The following is a 23,518-nucleotide window of genomic DNA, read 5'->3' as shown; positions in this document are numbered from 1 at the left end:
GTTTCACAGAACATAGAGTACTATCATCATTGTTCCTTAAAAATTCTTTCTTTGTCCCGGCAGAGTCCCAGCAGAACAACCTCACTTGTCGACCCAGAATGCATAAACCCTCTTGTATTTCCTTCCCTTACCAGTAGACTTATTCCCCCCTTCGGATATCATCCACACATCCTTCTTGGACCTCAATTGATCAACAGAAAACTAATTGATTCTCCTTCATCATCCCAAAGCTTCCACAGCCATCAGCCTCCAAAAGAAGCTCTTTCGACACCTTATCAGCATGCCAGTACTCTTACTCCAATTGACCCACCTGGATAGGCTTCATGAAACCGATTCCAAAATTTTCCTTTCTCCCGAAAGGAAGAAAACATCAAAATACAGATTTGCATTTATGCATATCTCTAGATAGGAAACACATATTGCCAAATTACGCTTATCAACACTTGCTGAACCAAGTCTAACGCAAATCAGATATTGAGGGCATACATCTGTGTTAAATAATTGTGTGTGATGGGACCAGGGCATAGTCTGCAATTTACGAGTTTGCATGTGTTAATAATAAACATGGAGCATTCAACACACCAAACTTCAATAATTATGAAACAAACCCAGCACTGTTAAGTTTGAGCTTATGGGACAAGGCTGGCATCCCAAGGCTGCAACTATAAAGCGAGAGGGAAGATTGGAGAATTGCGTTTGCCAATTGTTGATGGTTGAAATGAAACACAGCCAAACAATAAGAATATAGCCCAAGATTATTCTACACACTTTACTCAAATATGTAAAATAAAGATCATATGCATCACATTTTGTTAAAGAAATTTTAAGTGCTTTTATGTTTCAAAACCAGAAACTAATTCCAGAGTTCTCATCATAGGCATTAAAAGCCACTACTTAGCAAAAGAAAAATTGTTAAACAATGCCTAAGCTATACATATTCACCACAAAGCCAGCACATTGAGGTTACATCCCGCTAGCCACCTTAACAAAAAGATCAATATTTTTAAAATTACCCAGTCAAAATAAACTAGATCAGCAGCCTTAACTACAATTATTTTTCTCAGTAATGAAGTTCATGCATCTATAATATCATTATAGGAGCAGCAGGACCAAAATTCACAAGAAGGCTGACATTTGAGGCTATGATTACCAATTCATAACTACCCAAAAATTTATAAATTTGTTGATCTTAGTCCCATATTTGCACACCACACTAATCTAGAACATAGGGAAGCTAAGTTATACACTATTTCTAATCATGTAGCTTAGAGTTTTCACCCCCTGAATATTATCCTAGGAGACACAAGGAAAAAAAAGTGCTCAAAAGCTTTTACTTTGGTGTCCCACAAATGATAAATTAATGATGACATTTGTATTATAGAGAGGGTCTTAGTTTAATGAAATATACTCCTAGCATCAATGGAGAAATGGGTTAAAAATAAACTTACAGTCTCACATTGTAGTATAGGTATGGAAGAGACATCAATAACATGGACCAATGTCTTGTTGCAAGGTAGAAAAGGCACAAAATTCCTTGAGGGGCAATCTCAAACAAAGCAACCTTATTGACTCGAGATGCTGAATCATATGGGTTCATATAATCGAATTCCAAGTCCACCAAGCACATAAGCTGCAAGAACAATTTTCAAGTGAGGCATCGTAATTAATTTTGAAGGTACTGATCTAAGCCAATATGGCAACCCTATATAAGATATTCAATTTCCAAGTCCACCAAGCACATAAGCTACAAGAACAATTTTCAAATGAGGCATCTTAATTAATTTTGAAGGTACTAATGTAAGGCCAATATGTGAATCCTATTTAAGCTAAATACCCAAGCAAACCTGAATCCCTTATTCAATACCTTTTTTTCTGTTTTTTCTTTTTTTGGCTGAGTTGTCTATGGTGCATTCAAAGCAATTTCTTTTTCTAGGCCATAAAAAAAGCCTTAATATTGACTAAACTTGCCATCAACTATATATTTAAGGATTTAAATGCAAGGGTGTAGTTATTTCAATGATTGAACAAATGTACCCAAAAAAGGATAAAAGCAGAAGAAATGTGCATTTTGCATGGGTTTGTTTCAAGTGCTCCTAAAAACAAAGTACACCCTCTTTTTTCTTAGTACTAAAAGAAGATGTACAAAATAGTCAAATAATCTTACCCACATGTTCAGAGCCAAGCATGTCCTTATGCTTGCCTTCATTTTCTTGTCTTATGTGCATTGGATGGGTAACCATCACGCAAATACTTGTGTAGGTTTTGTTCTTTGGTAGAGCAATGCCTTAGTGAAAAAGGAGAGTATGGCTAAGTGCCAATGTGAGATTAGCATAGAAAGCTCTTTAGGGAAGGGTGAGTGTTCATTCATTTAGCCTAAATGTCTCCCTCACTAAAGAATGTTGCCCATGGATGTGTAATAGATGAATTTTGTTGCTCATATTTACTTTTCTGCTCGCTTACTGCCTCCACATAATTTGTATTCGATGCTTGCAAACTTGTTCATGTAGTGAATCTACAGTTTGCCTTGAGATGAATAAGCTTGTCTACTACAACTAGTGTCACACAACCCCTCACATAAAGTGAAGTATTCAGCCCATGATAGTTGGCATGAGATCCTGATTAATTGCTTTGTGATTTGGTTGCCTTTGGATTGTGGTTTTGTGTGAAGAATCCATGGGAGAACCATGCCATACATTGATATAGAAAGATTTGGTGCAAGTCAAGACTGTCAACCGTGTGGCCATAGAGGTTGCCCAACTCACAAAACATGTTGATGTATTGGAGGGGTCCCAAAAACAAGAATAAGATTCTATTGATGAATTATAAGAAGATTTATGTGAACAAAAAGCCCTACAGCATCAAACGCATAAGCATACTACCAAAGTGAACCTTATGGTTCATGCTCTTGAGAATGCTAATTTCATGAGGGTCGAATATGGAAGAGCAAGCATACCATAACCAAGAGCATTCCACGATGACGCTAAGGAGTTGAAAAACTTCTTACTTGACATGGAACAATCCTTTGTTGCGGTGGCCAACTCGAAGGAGGCAAAGTATCCATGGATACAATATACGAACACCAAAGTATGGTGGCATGCCAAGTATGATGAGATTCTAAATAATCAATGTAGAATTGAATTTTGGGAAGACTTGAGGAGAGATCTCAAGTTCCAATTCTTTCCTTAATTGAGTACAATGCTCGATGCAAACTGCAAGATCTTAAGCACACCAAAACAATAAGAGATAATGTAAAATAGTTTTGCATTTCAATGTTGGATATCCACATGTTAGAGAAAGACAAGTTGTTCTATTTTATTGAAGGTTTGAAACTGTGGGCAAGGATTGATTCATTGACAAAGAGTTCAAGACTCGCACGTGACACAAGCTGCTGCGGGACACTTAAGGGACTATGTTGGAGAGAATCCCCATGCCTAAGGAGAGTGCTAGTGGAAACAAGGGAAAGTCTATCAAGAAGGGCACACCAAAGGTTGACACGAAGGCATCAACTTCAAAGGAAGCACCCTCGTCTCAAGCTTTCAACACATCTAATGTTAAGGCAATACTGTGTGCTTCTTATATTAAGGCCTCTAATAGATTTACAAATTGTCCTCACAAGTCATCAATCAATGCCTAGTGCAGGGTGAATGTTCATCAATTAGCTCTGGCTAGTGGGTGGTTAGTGGTAGGAGCTCTTACATGAGGACTCTGTTGTGGGGATGCAAATTACCCTTAGGGTGCTGATGAAATGTGTGTTAAACACTCTTACAATTCGAATCATGGTTCCTCAGTGATGATCTCAGTTGAAACAAGGGCTTTCAAGTCAGGAGACTTGACCATTACATTGGACATTAGAATGTTTCCATGGATGAGAATGAATACTGTTGAACAGAACTTGGTGTAGTCGTGTCACCATACGAATGTGACTCCATTTCATTTAGGCAGATTAAGGCAAGAGTTGTTGCTTGTGGCATTCAAAATCTACAGCCTCATTACACTCAGCTTCTTCACCATATCCTTAGACACAACATTAATGTCGCTTCATTCAGTCCTTCAATTATTAGCTTACACACCTTCTAACCACATTAGCTTCTTCACCATATCCTCAGACACAACATTAATGTCACTTCATTCAATCCTTCATCAATTATCAGCTTACACACCTTCTAAACACACTTTGTGCAAGGAAAAGGGTTGTGCACAGTTAATACTCTTTATCTTCTATCCTTGAGCTCATTAACACTCACTCATATAAGAACGATTGCTATGTGTTCATCGCCAAGTTCTTCATCTAACACATTGTTAATGGTTATTTAGTCATTTAGAATTATTATTAATTGTTAAGAGCTTGGTTTGTAATAAGTGTAAGTTAGTAAGGGTATTATGGTCACTCCAATTGCACTTGACATATATTATAAATAGAGGGAGAGACCCATCATTGAGTTTAGGGATTCCATTTTACCCAATTATTCAATATGGTATCAGAGCATGATTCTGAAACCTAAACCTAAGTGTTACCACCACCATCAAACCGAAGCCTGAAACCCAAAATCCGCCACATGTCTATCATTATAGAAGATTTTTCAGCGATACTATAACCCTAGAAAAAAGCCAGTAGCAGCAGAAATTCAGACCAGTTGCTGAAATTTTCTGGGCAACACTGCCAGTTCGAGAACATCAAATCCACTATAAATTTGTCAAAACCAACACCATAGTCACCCACAGACACTGCCGATCTCCCCCCCCCCCCCCTCCGAAATCCCACCTCCAGGCAGTGTCCCTGGCACCCTCACGCGTCGTACAAAGGCTGCCAGGGTCGACCCCAAGCGCCGGTGCGTGAAGCCACTTTCAGGCATGGTCTTGACCTGAAATGATCCAGCAGTGATCCAATCTCTCTATTAACATGTTTTTGGAGTTTTTGGGGATGTTTTTTGCCCAAAGATCTCACCTTTTTTAATTGCTCAAGTGCGGCACCTAAGGAATGGTTGTTTGATGCTTCATAGTTTATCAATGGTTATTGAGTTTATTGGGTCTGAAACAGTGGGATTTGCTGTGTTTTTTTTATTCCTTTCCATATATCAAAATATCAAGCTGTTGGACATGTGTTTTGCTCAAAGATCCAATCTTTGTTTAACTATGCACTCGTGGTAATTCATCAGTTGTTGTTCGGTGTCAGTAACATTCATTGGTGACTTTCTTGGAGCAGTGACAGTGCTCATAAGCTGTCTTTTGTGAGGCTATGGCAGTGTTATATAAGTTAGTTGGTGATTTCTCCATGGTAGTTTCAGTGGTTCACTTCTCCAATTGTTTCAGTGCTGTGAGTTGCTTTCTTGGGGCTGTGTTCAGTTTCTTGGTGCTGCGGCAGTCTTGTACTGATTTATTTGTGACTTGTTCATGGTTGGTCACCTTGTTCGTGGTTGTTCACCTTGTTCGTGGTTGTTCCAATTGTTCCAACAATTAACCTTATGGTCATTGGTCTGAGTTTGTGAATGTTGGGATGGAGTCCTTCGTTAATCACTTGTTTGAGTGAATCGCATACTGTGACTAGATCAGAGGAGGAGTATTCAAGGTTACTATAGTATCAGTTGTCTCAGCAAGCATCTTCTCACATTGCGTCTTTTTCCTAGATTGGTAATCCTACAGTCTGTATGTCATCTGGTATCCTTCCTACTAGTCTTTGGGTTATCGATTCTGAAGCCACCGACCATATAACAAGTGCAACCAACTTCTTTTATGATCTCCAGTATCCTAAAAATCTACCTCAAGTTACCCTTGCTAATGGGTCCACTACTATTGCTAAGGGGATAGGGACAGTAAATCCTACTCCTTCCATCTCTCTTTCTTCTGCTTTATACATTCCTAAATCTCCTTTCAACCTTATGTCAATTAGTAAGCTTACAAAGTCACTAAATTGTTCTATCACATTCTTTCCTGATTCTATTGTTGTTCAAGATCTGAAGACCAGAAAGACAATTGGCACAAGAAGTGAGCTCGTGGACTTTACTACTTTGAGTCGCCTTCTCCACCCATTGCCTGCACAGTCGCAGCTACACCACTTCAAATCCATTGTCGCCTTGGTCATTCGTCCTTGGACAAGTTTAAACAGTTGTTTCCTACATCGAGTTCTATGTCTAATCTTGAGTGTGAGTCTTGTCAATTGGGCAAGCATCATCATGTTCCCTTTGCTTCTTGAGTCGAAAACAAGTGGTTAGTCCTTTCATGCTAGTCCATTCCGATATTTGGGGTCCCAGTCGTGTCACATCAAAGTTGGGATTTCAATACTTTGTAACATTTGTTGATGTCTACTCTAGGATGACTTGGTTATATTTAATGAAAGATCGTTCCGAGTTGTTTGATATCTTTTGTGCCTTTTGTTCCCAAATAAGGACTCAATTTGATAAGTCAGTCAGGATACTTCATGGTGATAATGCTAAGGAGTACTTCAGTACCCAATTCAATACTCATATGACTAGCTCTGGTATGATCCATCAGTCCTCTTGTGCTCACACTCCACAACAAAATGGGGATGCAGAGCGGAAAAACAAACATATTCTTGAAGTCACTCGCACCTCATTGTATCAAATGAATCTCCCCAAAGTTTTTCAAAGTGATGTTGTGCTCACAGCTTGCTCCCTCATCAATAAAATGTCAACCTTTGTCCTTGGCAGAAAAATCCCATATTCAGCTATCTTCCCTAAGGCTCCCTTGTTCTCCCTTCCACCTCGTATATTCGGTTGTGTGTCCATTGTCCATCAATTAACTCCAGGAAAGGATAAGTTGGACCCTCATGCTATCAAATGTATTTTTGGGCTATTCCTATACTAAAAAAAAAAGGTATCGATGTTATAGGTCCTACTTTACATCAATTTTGTCTCTGCTAATATTACCTTCTTTGAGTCTACACCATACTACTCTTATTCCTTGAGTTTTGTTGACCTTAATAAGTCTTCCTCTGCCTTGCCTTCTAGATTCGAACCTAGCATCTATGCCCAATCCTTCAACATCTTCATCCAGTTTGAGCCCTTCTCGTTGCTTGGATCATCCCAATTTGCAGGTATACACACGGCGACTCAAGGAGAAAGTGGCACCTTCAACTTCTACTAATGTGCCTCTAGTTCCCTCGTCGAATGATCTTATTTCCCATGATGTTAATCCTCCTAAATCTATTTGTTGACTTTATGAATCCTATCCCATTTTGATAATGACAAATCCTAAGTATCACATTTGTGCATTTAATGTATGAACAGAATTATCTTTCAAAAGGCACAAATAGTCGAGGTAAAATGGAAGCCATGAGGCATTTAAAGAACACATCACATGACCTACTGCATGGCAAATTGAAGAGTAAGGAGTGAAGACTTGATTTTTTCAATTGTATTGCATTTAGTTTGTATTGTAAATGCATGTCTTGCATGATCTGGTTTAATGCTCCATATAGACCATAGAAAGACCTTACAAAATCAATCTTTTCATGGAAAACCTTTTTCTTAAAATGCTAAACTCATACAAAAAGGTTTGAAGTGTTTTTTAGGTCAAAAGAGGGCTAAAACTCAATTTTTCAAAGTGCCCAGTCGACCAGCCTCTTAGGCCCAGTCGACCGACCAAACCACTTGGCCAGAATTGCATTTTGCAAAGGACCCAGTCGACCGAACCTCTCGAAATTGGAAAATTGCCTAAGGCCAATCGACCAGACCCTGTGCCAGTCGACTGGAACTCTCGGGTTGGGCTATTTTTTAAGCCGAAAACGGTCACACAAATTCAAATTTAATAATTTAATAATGGTCCAACGATCACTTAACGGCTAGATTTTGAAAGAGCCTATAAATACCTTGCCCAAAGCTCATTAAAATACTTTTGATCATCTTGCATATACTCTTGAATATTTGAGCAATTATTTTCACTCATCCTTTAAAAATCAAAAGGGCATATTTACTCTCTTCTACTCTTCATTGCAAAAACCTTTGTAAGAGCAAATCTATAGTTTGTCCTACATTTTTCTTGGAAAATATTTTTGGAGAAACCATTTGATGCTAGTGAATCTTTGAGCATTTCAATTGCAAGATTCAAGAGCTCATTTAATCTCTTCATTGCAAATATCATTTTGAGAGCAATCTCCATCTTCTCCAAATCTCATTTATTACAAACATCTTTTGTGGAGAAATCATTTATAGCATTTAGATCTTTGAAAGCATTTATTGCATACTTTATATTTTAAATCAAAGATCACCTACTTTCATCTACTCTCATTTATTTCAAAATATTTTTGAGAGAGAAACCCTAAAACTCTATTGAGCTTAAATCTCATCTTGTGAGAGTGCATATAGATTTACATTGTACAACTTAGCTTTTTGAGAACCATTCATTTGTACGCAAAAATTTCTTTATCATTTGTCTCCCTGCAGTTCCGGTAGTGAACCGTGTCGGGCGTGGGGTATTGCCTAGAGAGGTTGGACTGCCTAGAAGGAATGTTATAACGGGGGGGCTCCACCCGACTGAAGGAGTGTTGTAAAAAGGTAGCTCCGCCTTGTCAAGGAGTGGTCTAGTGAAATCCTCAAGCGGGTTGGCTTAAGGCGAGGACGTAGGCGGAGATAGCTGAATCTCGTAAAAATCCTGTGTTTGCATTCTCTTTCCCTACACTATTTTTTCCGCACTTGTATGCTCATATTTAATTTGTTGTGATTACTATATATGTGTTGAATATTTGCATACTTAAATGGTTGTGGGATTCGAGATTGATTAGAAAACCCTAAGCTTGAGCTATACTAGTTGTGGTTTTAAAAATAGGATAAACTTGACCTAGAATTTTTAAAATATCCAATTCACCCCCTCCCCCTCTTGGGAATGCACCAAAAATCACACTTGGTATCAGAGCCTGGTTGCAAAATAACTTAACTGTTTTTGTTAAAGATCGCAATGGCTCATCTTGGTGTATCCCCTTTTGGTTGGTGAGGGACAATCGTCCACACGACCTCCGATCTTTTGTGGTGTTAACTATACTTTTTAGAAACAACGAATGAGAATCTTTCTTCAAAATTTGAGATTGGAAAGTGTGGAGAGTTGTCTCCAAGGGAGATTATATACCTATTAAAACTATAGAATGAAAAAGTGTTCCTAAAGATGAAGATGATTTTACTGATGATGATATGAAATTAGTTCAAGTAAATGCTAGTGCCATGAATGCGTTATACTGTGCTTTAGATGCAAATGAGTTCAATAGAATTATGGCATGTAAAACAGCTAAGGAGATTTGGGATAAACTAGAGATAACATATGAAGGTACTAAGAATGTGAAAGATAGCCGCATAGATATGCTTACTAGTGAATATGAGGCTTTTAGAATGACTACTAGTGAATCCATACAATCTATGTACACTAGATTCATACACATCACAGATTCTTTAAATGCCCTTGGTAAGACTTATCCTGCGTATGAAATGATCAGGAAAATACTCAAAGGACTGCCTCCAATCTGGGAGCCAAAAGTTATAGCCATAGCTGAGGGGAGAGATTTGAAAGCAATGACACTGGATGAGCTCATCGGATCTCTCATCGCATACGAAATGGTGATCAATGAGAGGATGAACGAACAAAGCAAAACAAAGAAAGTTACAACTCTCAAAGTATCAACGAGCAGCTCCATTGAGGAGAGAGATAAGAACTCTGACGAGGACATGGCCTTGCTGACCAAGAAGTTCAGCAAGTTCTTCAAAAAGAATAGGAGATCCGACAGAAAATACCCGGGGTCGAGATCAAAAAAAGGAGAGCCGAGCAAGAGGAAACAGAAATCAGATCTTCCTACGTGTTATAACTGCAATGAAGTTGGCCACATCAAGCCAGAGTGCCCTTCGCTAAAGAATGACTCGAAAAAAAAGAAGGCAATGAAAGCCACCTCTTGGGACAAACATAGTACCAGCAATTCAGACAGGGACTCCAACAACAATGAAGTCGCGAATTTGTGCCTAATGGCACATAGCGACCATGAGGTAAAATCATCATGTTCTCTATCTTCGCATTTTTCCAGTGATGATTCTGTTGATAACAGCATGCCTACTTATAATGAATTGCAACAGGAATATCTTCATGTTATTAAAGTGCTTGAGAAAATAACTAAGAAAAACAATGATTAGAAAAATAAACTTAAAGATTTGTCAAAGATTTTGGAAAACCAAAAGGAGTCTCATTCTGCTTTAATGAAAGAAAAGGAGTTGAAAATTGAAAGTTTGGAAAGAAAACTAGAAAATTACTCCAATTCTTTACAAATTTACAGAAGGACAAAACAACTTTGAAAAACTCCTTGGTGCTCAAAGAAAATCTTTAGACAAGGAAGGACTTGGTTTTAATAGAAAAGAAATAGAAGGTAGAAAAATCTTTACATGGGATATTTTGTAAGAGAATCAAAATTGTATATTCCCTCTAAAGACTCCTATAGGCATACCACATGTTTCAAATGTAAGAAGAAAGGACATATTAAATTTGATTGTCCTTTCAAAAGAAGGATAATAAAATCAAGATGGTCTGGAAAGTTAAGGGAGAACCAGGTACTAACCCCAATTAACCCAAGAAAATTTGGGTACCAAAAGTAGTCACTAGAGTATTTCTTGCAGGTATGCTCGAGGAAGTCCTCCACTAAGGACAAATGGTATATGGACAGCGGATACGCGAGGCACATGACAAGTGATAAAATTAAGTTCGTATCCATCACACCAAAGGACGGAGGGTACGTGACCTTTGGAGACAATGTCAAAGGGAAGATCATTGGAGTAGGTAAGGTTGGTAAGGAACCCTCTCTCATTATTGATAATGTTTTTCTTGTGGATGGTTTAAAGCATAATCTGTTAAGCATCAGTCAATTATGTGATACAAGTATATAGGGTTTCTTTTGAACATGATAAATGCATTGTAGAAAATCCATCTGAGCATATAATACTGTTTACTGCTGAACGTAATGAAAATGTTTATATTAGTAGTTTTGACAACTTAACCTGTCAAGACGTAAAATGTTTTTCTGCAATTAATGAGGCTAGTTGGCTTTGGCATAGGAGATTAGGGCATGCTAACATGGATTTACTGTCAAAACTAGTAAAAGGAGAACTAGTTAAAGGTTTACATAAGACAATTTGTAAAAGATAAAATTTGTGATGCATGTCAACTGGGTAAACAAACTAAGTCTAGCTTTAAGAAAAAGAAAATTATCTCCACTAGTAGGCCACTCCAGATGCTTCACCTAGATTCATTTGGCCCAAATCAAGTTCAGAGTCTAGGAGGTAAATCATACGCCTTTGTCATTGTTGATGATTACTCTAGATTCACTTGGGTTATATTTCTAGCACATAAAGATGAAGCATGTGAAAGATTTGCTAATTTATGTAGGAAAATTAAAAATGAAAAAGGCTATACAATCACACATATCCGGAGTGATAGAGGTAGAGAATTTAAAAATCAGGATACGGAAAATTTTCTGATTTACATGGCATATCCCACAATTTTTCTGCACCTAGGACTCCACAACAAAATGGTGTAGTTGAGAGAAAGAACAGATCACTACAGGAAATGGGTAAAACTGTGCTTAACGAACATAACCTTCTCAAATATTTCTAGGCTGAAGCAGTTAGTACCGTTTGCTATGTAATGAATAGAGTATTAATCAGGCCCACTCTCAACAAAACCCCTTATGAATTGTGGAATGGTCACAGGCCTAATATTTCCTACTTCCACGTCTTTGGGTGTAAATATTTTGTTCTCAGGGACAAAGATAATCTAAGAAACTATGACGCAAAATCTAATGAGGGAATATTTCTAGGTTATGCAATGGATAGTAAAGCCTACAGAGTGTCTAATAAGAGAACTTTAACTGTTGTAGAGTCCATCCATGTAGTGTTTGATGAGTCCAATCTCTTCTCCAAAAAGACTGATGAGGATGATCTTGAAATAAGAAAGGGATTAGAAAAATTGTCCATTGAAAATAATGAAGAAAAGAGCACAAAAATTAAAGAAACATCTACTGAGCGTAATCAAATAGAAAGTGAGGTTCAGGAACTGTCTAAAGAGTGGAAATTTGTGAAAAATCATCAGAAAATCAAATCATAGGTGAACCATCACGAGGTATAGCCACCCGATCATCCCTTAGAAACATGTGTAGCCACATGGCATTCTAGTCTCAGGAGGAGCCCAAGAATGTGAATGAGGCAATTGAGGATTAATCATGGGTAATGTCTATGCAGGAGGAGCTAAACCAATTTGACAGAAACAAAGTCTCGACCTTGGTTCCTAGACTAGATGATCATACTATTATTGGAACCAAATGGGTCTATAGGAACAAGAAAGATGAGAATGGGGTTGTAATTAGGAATAAAGCCAGATTAGTTGTCCAAGGTTACAACCAAAAAGAGAGAATAGACTTTGAGGAAACCTATACTCCTGTAACTAGAATGGAAGTCATTTGAATGCTATTAGCCTATGCAGCTTTTAAGGACTTCAAGTTACATCAAATGGGCGTTAAAAGTGCATTTCTAAATAGCTACATAAATGAGGAGGTATATGTAAATCAACCTCCAAGTTTTGAAAACCACAAATTTCCAAATCACGTTTTTAGACTAACTAAAGCCTTGTATGGACTAAAGCAAGCTCCTAGAGCTTGGTATGAAAGGTTAAGTGGTTTTCTACTAGATCAGGGGTTCACTAGGGGAAAGATAGACACAACACTCTTCATTAAATCTGAGAATGAAAACATGCTCCTAGTGCAAATATATGTAGATGACATAATGAAGAGATGTGTAATGAGTTTGCCAAATGCATGCAAAATGAATTTGAGATGAGCATTATAGGTAAACTCATATTCTTCCTAGGACTTCAGATAAAATAGGCTAAACATGGAACTTTTTTTCGCCAATCAAAATACATAAAAGACCTCCTCAAGAAATTCAATATGGAAGATTCAAAAATTCTAGGAACACCTATGACCACTTCCACTAAGCTAGACAAGGATGAGCAAGGTATACCGGTAGATATTACGCTCTACCGAGCGATGATTGGTAGTCTGCTATACTTGACTGCGAGCAGACCTGATATCATGTTTAGCGTGTGTATGTGTACCAAATTCCAACCTGCACCAAAGAGTCACACCTACTAGCAGTCAATAGGTAACTAAATACCTCATCAGGACCATTGATTTAGGCTTATGGCACCCCAAGTATACCTCATTTGAGATTGTCAGCTATTCTGATGCAGACTTTGCCGATAGCAAAGTAGATCGGACGAGCACGAGCGGTACACGTCATTTTCTAGGACAATCTCTGATTTCTTGATTTTCCAAGAAACAGAACTCAGTTGCTTTGTCCACAACCAAGGCTGAATATATAGCAGCTGGAAGTTGTTGTGCTCAAATGCTTTATATGAAACAACAACTTATGGACTACAAATTACACAATGACACTGTTCCCATAAAATGTGATAACACTAGTGCAATAAATATCTCAAAGAACAACATTTCACACTCACGAACTAAGCATATTGAGATTAGGCGCCATTTTGTTCGTGATCATGTGCGAAAGTGGGACGTGGCACTTGAGTTCATGTGCACTAATGAACAATGGGCCGATATATTCACGAAACCACTTCAGGAGGATAGATTTATCCAAACTCGACATGAATTAGGCTTACTGCACACTAAGGAAGCTGCCTAAAATTACTAAAGTAATCTTTTGAGGAATTAGGCCTATGCCGAGATAATGAATGGAGTGCATAACTGAGAGGGAGCAACTCCCTTTGAAATTTCATGGTTAGGGGAGAAATTGTGGATACAATGATTAGAAGAAGAATTAATATAATTTGCCTTCAAGAAACTAAGTGGGTGAGGGAGAAAGCTAGAGAAATCGATAAATCAGGATTCAAACTTTGGTACACTGGAAAAGAAAAACATAAGAATGGAATAGGCATTATTATAGACAAAAACTTAAAAGATAGCGTTGTGGATGTAACTAGAGTAAGGGATAGAATAATAAAAATCAAAATGGTATTAGGACAAAAGATAATAAATATCTTTAATGCTTATGCTCCTCAAGTTGGCTTAGCAGAAAATCTTAAGAGACAATTTTGGGAAGATATGGATAATATTATACAAGGCATACCAGGGACTGAGAAAATATTTATAGGAGCAGATCTGAATGGACACGTTGGAAGAGATAATAAAAATTATGAAAGGATACATAGAGGATATGGATATGGAGACAAATATGAGTCTGGGAGATGATCTTAGACTTTACTATGTCATATGATTTTAGTATAATGAATACTTGCTTTAAGAAGAGAAAATAACACTTAATAACCTTTAAAAGTGGACAAAATAGAAGTCAAATAGATTTTTTTTTAACTAGGAGGGTAGATCGTGTATCATGCAAGGATTGTAAAGTTATTCCAGGTGAAAGTCTAACCACACAACATAGAGTCTTAGTGTTAGATATATGCATTAAAAAATGGAAGAAAATTGATAAAATAAACTAGTGTAGGAGAACTAGATGGTGGAACCTAAAAGGAGAAAATATAATAAAATTTAAAGATAAAATGATCAAAGATGGGGATTGGACCTTATAGGATGGGATAGATTCAAATACTCTTCGGAATAGATTAGCTAGCTCTATTAAAAAGATAGCAAAAAAGATTTTAGGCAAATCAAGGGGAAGATTTTCAAATAGCAAAGAAAGTTGGTGGTGGGATAAAGATGTACAAAAAATCATAAAGACAAAAAGAATTTGATATAAAACGTGGCAAAAATGTAGAAACAAAGATAACTTTGAAAAATATAAGGAGGCAAGAAAAGATGCAAAAAGGGCCATTAGTGAAGCTGAATATAGATCATTTAATAGTTTGTATGATAGATTAGGTACAAAAGAAGGGGAAAGAGATATATTTAAACTTGCTAAAGCTAGAGAAAGGAAGAACAAGGACTTAGGAAATGTAAAATGTATAAAAAGTGAGGATGATATTGTCTTGGTTAAGGACGAAGATATTAAAGAAAGATGGCGAAGTTACTTTAGTAAGTTGTTTAACGAAAACCAAATAAAAGGCTTAAATTTAGAATTATCAAATGAGGAAAAGACTAAAAATATAAGATTTATTCACAAAATTAGAGTTAACGAAGTTAAGTTTGCACTAAAAAAGATGAAAAATGGGAAAGCTATGGGACCAGATAACATCCCAATTGAAGTTTGGAAATGCTTGGGTGATAACGGAATTATATGGTTAACTAATTTATTTAATACAATTGTAAAAACTAAGAAAATGCCAGATGAATGGAGGAAAAGCACTTTAATACCTATATACAAAAATAAAGGAGATATTCAAAATTGTAATAACTATCGTGGAATTAAACTTATGAGTCATACGATGAAACTATGGGAAAGAGTAGTTGAACAAAGATTAAGGTTAGAAACGAAGATCTCAGAAAATCAATTTGGTTTTATGCCTGGGAGATCTACCACAGAAACTATTTATCTTTTAAGAAGATTAATGGAAAAGTTTAGGGAAAAGAAGAGGGACTTGCATATGATATTTATTGACCTTGAGAAAGCATATGATAGGATACCTAGGGAAGTTCTATGGTGGGTTTTAGAAAAAAAAGGTGTATGTTGTAGGTATACTGATGTCATTAAGGATATGTACGATGAAGTAATGACTAGTGTAAAGATTATAGATGGAGAAACTAGAGAATTTCCAATTACCATAGGTGTACATCAAGGATCTGCTTTGAGTCCTTATCTTTTTGCTTTAGTGATGGACCAATTGACTAAGAGTATTCAAAAGGAGGTTCCATGGTGTATGTTGTTTGCAGATGATATTGTATTAATTGACGAAACTAGGGATGGAGTAGAGGCTGAGTTAGAATTATGGAGAGAAGCTTTGGAATCTAGAGGCTTTAAGATAAGTAGAAATAAAACAGAATATATGAAATGTAATTTTAGTAATGATAGGAGGAATATTGGAGACAAAGTTAAACTTGATGATGAAGAAATAAATAGCACTTGTAGATTTCGATACCTTGGATCTATTATGCAAGCTGAAGGAGAAATTGAAGATGATGTAATGCATAAAGTTAAAGTAGGTTGGGTAAAATGGAGAAGTTCTTCAAGTGTTATATGTGATCGTAGAATATCCTTAAAATTGAAAGGGAATTTTTATAGGATAGCTATAAGACCAGCTATGCTATATGGATCAGAATGTTGGGCGACGAAAAAACATAATATCCAAAAAGTAAAAGTTGCCGAGATGAGGATGCTTAGATGGATGAGTGGTATAACATTGAAAGATAAATTAAGGAATGAACATATTCGTGGTAAGTTAGGTGTAGCTCCTATAGAAGATAAGATAAGGGAGGGACAACTCAGATGGTATGGACACTTGCAACGTAGGCCTTATAGTGCACCTGTGAGGAAGAGTGACTTAGTTACTGTGGGGGGCAGTAGAAGGGGTAGGGGTAGACCGAAAATAACTTGGGAGGAGATAGTGAGTAAAGATTTAATATCTTTGAATCTATCAAAAGAAATGGTCCATGATCGCATAAATTGGCGGAAAAGGATTCATATAGCCGAACCCACTTAGTGGGACTAAGGCTTGGTTTTGTTGTTGTTGTTCACTCACTATTTGTTTCATGCTTATATGCTTTTGTGAGTATACTGAATGGATTGATATAATTGATTGCATGCTTGAATGGAACGCCATCTGCATGGCTGATGTAAAACTTGTGTATGCATGCTAGTAGTTGACTAGGTTATTGCTTGTTGGATTCAATGATCAAATTTAGAAATACATGTTGGCTTGTTGCTTGAATTTATGATTCCATAAGAATTTTTTAAACTCCAAATATCTTCACAAGTCTTATTAGCAGAGTTGTTTTTGTGTACAAAATCACCAAATTTTTCAAAGAAAGCTTCTCAAGCTAAGAATTTTTTTTATGCTCAAATACTCTTATGCTTAGCTTAGTCCTTTTGTTGATGACAAAAGGGGGAGAAATAACTAAGCAAAATAGGGGGAGAAATATCTGATCATATAACTTGCATTCTCCTGACATTTTGTTATTCACAATTGGTATCTAAACTAGTATCTGAGATATATTGCCAAAACTTATGCATTTTGAGCTGAAATTCATTCTCAACTTGAAATTTCAATGTCTTCTTTCCAAATATGCTTGAATTACACTATCATATTTTAAATCATGCATATTCTACGAGGAAGCCTTTTTAGGCTGAACCTATTTTGCTCTTGTATTTTTGTCATCATCAAAAAGGGGAAGATTGTTGACTTTATGAGTCTTATCCCGTTTTGATAATGACAAATCCTAAGTACACATTTAAGCATTTAGTGTATGAACAGAATTATCTTTCAGAAGGCACAAATAGTCGAGGTAAAATGGAAGCCATGAGGCACTTAACATATCACATGACCTACTGCATGGCAAATCGAAGAGCAAGGAGTGAAGACTTTATTTTTTCAATTGTATTGCATTTAGTTTGTATTGTAAATGCATGTCTTGCATGATTTGGTTTACTGCTCAATATAGACCATAAAAAGACCTTAGGGAATCAATCTATTCATGGAAAACCTTTTTTCTTAAAATGCTAAACTCATACAAAAAGGTTTGTAGTGTTTTTTAGGTCAAAAGAGGGCTAAAACTCAATTTTTCAAAGTGCCCAATCGACCGGCCTCTTCAGCTCAGTCGACCAACCAGACCACTTGGCTAGAATTGCATTTTGCAAAGGGCCCAGTTGACCGAACCTTGCGAAATTGGAAAATCGCCTAAGGGCAATCGACCGGACCCTATACCAGTCGACCGGAACTCTCGAATTGGGCTATTTTTTAAGCCGAAAACGGTCACACAAATTCAAATTTAATAATTTAATAATGGTCCAACAATCACTTAACAGCTAGATTTTGAAAGAGCCTATAAATACCTTGCCCAAAGCTCATTAAAATACTTTTGATCATCTTGCATATACTCTTGAATATTTGAGCAATTATTTTCACTCATCCTTTAAAAATCAAAAGGGCATATTTACTCTCTTCTACTCTTCATTGCAAAAACCTTTGTAAGAGCAAATCTATAGTTTGTCCTACATTTTTCTTGGAAAATATTTTTGGAGAAACCATTTGATGCTAGTGAATCTTTGAGCATTTCAATTGCAAGATTCAAGAGCTCATTTAATCTCTTCATTGCAAATATCATTTTGAGAGCAATCTCCATCTTCTCCAAATCTCATTTATTACAAACATCTTTTGTGGAGAAATCATTTATAGCATTTAGATCTTTGAAAGCATTTATTGCATACTTTATATTTTAAATCAAAGATCACCTACTTTCATCTACTCTCATTTATTTCAAAATATTTTTGAGAGAGAAACCCTAAAACTCTATTGAGCTTAAATCTCATCTTGTGAGAGTGCATATAGATTTACATTGTACAACTTAGCTTTTTGAGAACCATTCATTTGTACGCAAAAATTTCTTTATCATTTGTATCCTTGCAGCTCCAATAGTGAACCGTGCCAGGCGTGGGGTATCATTTGGAGAGGTTGGTCCGCCTAGAAGGATGGTGTAACAGCGGGGCTCCACTGGACTGAAGAAGTGTTGTAAAAAGGTGGCTCCACCTTGTTAAGGAATAGTCTAGTGAAATCCTCAAGCGGGTTGGCTTAAGGTGAGGACGTAGGCGGGGATAGCCGAACCACGTAAAAATCCTGTGTTTGCATTCTCTTTCCCTACACTCTTTATTTTTTCCGCACTTGTATGCTCATATTTAATTTGTTGTGATTAATGTATATGTGTTGAATATTTGCATACTTAAATAGTTGTGTGATTTGAGATTGATTAGAAAACCCTAAGCTTGAGTTATACTGGTTGTGGTTTTAAAAATAGGATAAACTTGACCTAGAATTTTTAAAATATCCAATTCACCCCCCTTTTAGGAATACACCAAAAATAACACTGTTCAAAAGGTAAATGCACTTGTACCCTACATGTGATCTCTAATTTTGTTTGTTATGATTTCTTGTCACCCTCTTATTACTATTATGTTATACTTTGCCTTCCGTTGCTCTTCCAAAATCTATTTCTAAAGCCCTATCCCATTCTGTGTGGAGGACAGCAATGGTTGAAGAGATGCATGCAATACATGACAATGATACTTGAGATTTGATATCTCTTCCTCCTGATAAGACTGTGGTTGGTTGTCACTAGGTGTACACTGTGAAAGTCAATCCTGATGGTTATGTGGCTCGTTTGTAGGCCCGCCTCGTTGCTAAGGGGTATACTCGGGTGTATGGTTTGGACTATTCAGACACATTATCTCCGATCGCTAAACTTGCCTCAGTACGTTTGTTCATTTCTTTAGCCACCACTTGTCATTGGCCTCTACATCAGTTAGATGTGAAAAATTCTTTCCTACATGGTGATCTTCAAGAGGAGGTATATATGGTGCAACCACCTGGGTTTGTTGCTCAAGGGGAGTCAGGCTCAGTATGTCAACTTAAGAAATTATTGTATGGATTAAAAAAATCTCCAAGGGTATGGTTTAGCCGTTTTAGTGTTGTAGTACTTGAGTTTGGCCTTCATCGATGTGCAGTAGATCACTCAATTTTTTACCGTCATACTCAATCTCGTAGGATTTTTCTAATTGTGTAAATGGATGACATTGTGACCACTAGTGATGATGATCGAGGCATCCAAGACCTAAAGATTTTCCTATAGAGTAAATTTCAGACCAAGGACTTGGGACCATCAAAGTACTTCTTGGGTATAGAAGTATCAAGATCTTGTATAGGAACTATATTGTCACAGAGAAAGTATGTTCTTGATCTTTTAGATAAGACGGGGCTGTTGGGATCCAAACCTATTGATACACCTATGGATTCCAATAGTAAGTTAGTGCCAAATATGGGTGATTTGTCGCCTGAACCAGGTCAGTATAAGAGATTTGTTATCTCACAGTCACCCAACCAAATATATCCTTTTCAACAAGTGTTGTAAGTCAGTTTCTCGATTCCCCAAACACAAATCTCTAGGATGCAATAATTCGCATTTTGAGATATCTCAAAGGTGCACTGAGGAGAAATCTTTACATCAAGATCGGTGTCACACTCATGTTCAGACATATACAGATGCAAATTGCGCTTAGTCACTCTAACCAAAGATCCACAGTCGTGTATTGTTTCTTTGTCAATGGTAATTTGGTATCTTGGAAAAGTAAGAAACAAACTGTGGTGGCTAGGTTGAGTGTTGAGTCAGAATACAGGGCTATGGCGCACACTACATGTGAACTTATTTGGCTGAAGAACATGTTGAAAGAACTAGGTTTTTCACATTCTCTGCCTATAGAGTTGATGTGTGATAATCGAGTTGCTATTCATATTGCCTCCAACCTAGTCTTCCATAAGCGAACAAAGCCCATTGAAGTTGATTGCCATTTTATTCAAGAGAAACTTGTATAGAAGCTCATTACAACCACTCATGTGAAGTCTGAGTTTCAACTTGCTAATTTGTTCATTAAGCCTAGGGAGGTGCTTGTGTGAAATTCATTTGTAACAAGCTAGAAGCATATGATATATATGCTCCAGCTTGAGGAGGAGTGTTAATGGTTATTTAGTCATTTAGCATTATTATTAATTGTTAAAGTTTGGTTTGCAATAAGTGTAAGTTAGAAAGGGTATTATGGTAGTAAGGGTATTATGGTCATTCCTATTGTACTTGACATATGTTATAAATAGAGGGAGAGACCTATCATTGAGTTTAAGTCTTCCATTTTACCCAATTATTCAACACACATGTTTAGATTCATGATTACACACATGATACTACCTTCTTCACCTAGTTTAGTAATTGTCACATGTAAATTCCTCTTCAGACATTGACATGCATAGTGGCCCCACTCATGACACTTAGCACACTTCTTTTGCAACCCGTTTTGCCCTTGGATCTACAAACCCTTTTCCTTTGGCACCTCCCTTCATAGTAGTTCCTTCTAAAGGAACAAAAATTAAATGGTCGACCTATATTAGAAATGAATGTTGCTAGGTTGGTTTGGCTCAAGTTGGCCCCTTTTAGAACTTGCCTCCACAGCTTTAGTGCTCAACCTTTTACTAGTAGATTGTTGCAAGTACTTCTACCTTTATAACCATCTAAAAAACAGCATACAAGCTATAAATTCACTTGTTGAGTAACTCCCTTCAAATTTCAGACCTCAACACATTCTTATATCAAGCTAGGGTGTATCACTCATCTTCATTCATTAACCACCAAATAGAAAGTTGATTGAACCTATTTGCACATTAACTAACAAATATATTTTTTTGTCAAATAGTTGATCATAAAGATGATCTCTTCAACTTCAATTTTATCTCTTCTAGTCAAAAAATGATGGATGCCCTACACTAAAGGCAATCCTCGACTTCTCTTTGGAACACTTTCATAAGCCTGGTCAATTTCATCTCTACAAATTAAACTTACAATGTTTAATCATATCAAACCAATCAAGCTAGTCAAAAAAAGTTTGAGGATCGATCCTACCGACAAAATAAGAAACTTCCACGCGTACCTTCTTAGTAACATCTCCCAGAAACTTTGGTTGAAACGCATCCACATGCATCATCTTGTGTGCCATATCTCCTAGGCCGATGACTCATTTCTTTCTCCAATAAGCCAAGGATTGACAATAGGAGGAGGATCATCATGACCTTCAACTGGTTTATTGTTGGTAATAGTTTTTGCCCTATTGTTTCAACCTTTTGCATCTTGCTCCCAAACTTTAGTGATTGGTTTAACCTTAAGTTGCATGATGCACGTCTCTTAATCATTCATGCGAGCTTCAAGATTACCCACCTTTGCAATTATCTTCAAAGACAAATCATCATGAAAATATTCAATAAAATCTTACCCTAAGCATCTCCCCACTATGCATAAACTTGTTCACCAACTAAGCTCTAATACCAAATTGACATGGGATAAGTAGGAAGATTTGGGCAAATTGATTAAGAGTAGTGTTTGTGGAAGAACTTGGAGAATAGTTAGAAATTGTGCTAGGAAATTAGGGTTTCATATTAGGTTTTGGGGCTATTAAACAAGCAGCTTAGATAAGCTGGCAAAGAACAATTAGCATCACAATAATAGGTTCTAAGAATCACTTGTAGGGGGGGAGAAAAGTTTCTCACTTTCTAAGTTTTAAGGTTTTGCAACAAACTTCATAAATTCTCCAAAGAAAATAAGCAAATAGATTTTACATACATACATACATATATATATACATGACCATACAAAATGAACTAAATAAAATTTATAAAAAAAAATAACTCACTAAATAACTAAAAATAAAGATTCAAAATGCATTAAACATAAGACCTAAGGTGAAATAAAAAATAACCCCAAAATACCCTCGTGAACAATAGTAATACAGTACTCGCTATTCAATACTTTGAATAGTACTCCATTTCAAAACTCAATTTAACTCTGGGGTCAAGCCTCCTGAAATGTGTCTTTTTTTGTTTCTTCTATAGACCTTTAAGTTGATTCCATCAATGCTCACCTAAGAATGCACGGTTCACTTAGCACTTTCAAAGCATTTTTCTAATTTTTGAAAGCAAAAATTGCATTGAAATTAGCTCTTCATAAAGGTCAAAAGTACTTCTAAAACAACAATCAGCAGTACCTAAATAAAATAAGAGCGTCAAGATAAACAAATTTGGTGCGCACAGGATTTGGGAAAACAAGATGACAGCTAAAGAAGATAAGCGGGAAATTTTGGGCATTTCTAAACAGGCGATAAATTTCTTATAACTCCCCCCTGTGAGAACTTTCTTCTAAACAACGTTAACAAAAGAAGGGAAGAGGAGAAAAATAAAGACCAATCCCTAAACCCGGAAAGGGAAGAAACTTCTATGGAACTTTCTAAATCGAGCAAAATAGTACAAAAATTCATGAGAATTATACAAAAGCAGCTCAAACCTTACGACAAGTAGTCATTGAAAATAAAATAAAATGGATAGAGAGAGGGGGGGCAGATTCACCTGGTAAGCGAGAATGCCGATCACTAACATGAGAGAGAAGAAGGGCACGAGCCATTCGCACACAGACTGCATGGACATAATCCCTCAGGCCTCAGCCCTCTTCCTCCCCACCCTGCCTTCCCTGTTGCGCCCGGCCCCTCCTCCTGTGCAGGGCGGAAGGCAGGGTTTTCTGTGGGGAAGGGGCGAATTACTTCTCCGGCCATAATTCTATTTATCTAGCGACTAGCGTAGGATTCACGGCTCCCAATTTTTACTTCTTATTTTTTACTGGTCAGTGCTTTTTCTAAAATTTTATATTTACCAGTTAATATCCCAACTGCTGCCACGTGAATTTTTATAAGTTTTAAATATATTTTTGAAATGTAAATTTTTAAATTTGCTTAGAAAAATTAATTATTTTTGTTTAAAAAATATGAAATACATATATTGACACAATCAAGACATTATTACACCATAAACATAAATTTTTATAATATATGAT

The 23,518-nt window shown here is 36.7% G+C and overlaps 1 protein-coding gene across 2 annotated transcripts in view; it reads right to left on the bottom strand.

Annotated features, from left to right (window-relative positions):
- Nucleotides 1-23,222, bottom strand: part of LOC131166949 (protein cornichon homolog 4-like) — a 37,156-nt gene extending 13,934 nt beyond the window's left edge. For both annotated transcript variants that reach the window (XR_009139916.1, XM_058125610.1), the window contains exons 1-2: nt 23,038-23,222; nt 1,449-1,630 (exon numbers count right to left, since the gene is read on the bottom strand). Coding sequence is in view for 1 of the 2 variants with exons in the window: in XM_058125610.1 (XP_057981593.1) it covers nt 1,449-1,630; nt 23,038-23,115 (260 nt within the window). In the remaining variant the exon portion in view is untranslated. The remainder of the gene's footprint in view (nt 1-1,448; nt 1,631-23,037) is intronic.
- Nucleotides 23,223-23,518: the final 296 nt, after the last annotated feature.

This window comes from Malania oleifera, chromosome 10 (genome assembly GCF_029873635.1).
Source record: "Malania oleifera isolate guangnan ecotype guangnan chromosome 10, ASM2987363v1, whole genome shotgun sequence".
Classification (NCBI taxonomy): domain Eukaryota; kingdom Viridiplantae; phylum Streptophyta; class Magnoliopsida; order Santalales; family Ximeniaceae; genus Malania; species Malania oleifera.
The sequence above is the reverse complement of the archived record's forward strand: the minus strand, read 5'-3'. Positions and strand labels throughout refer to the sequence as shown.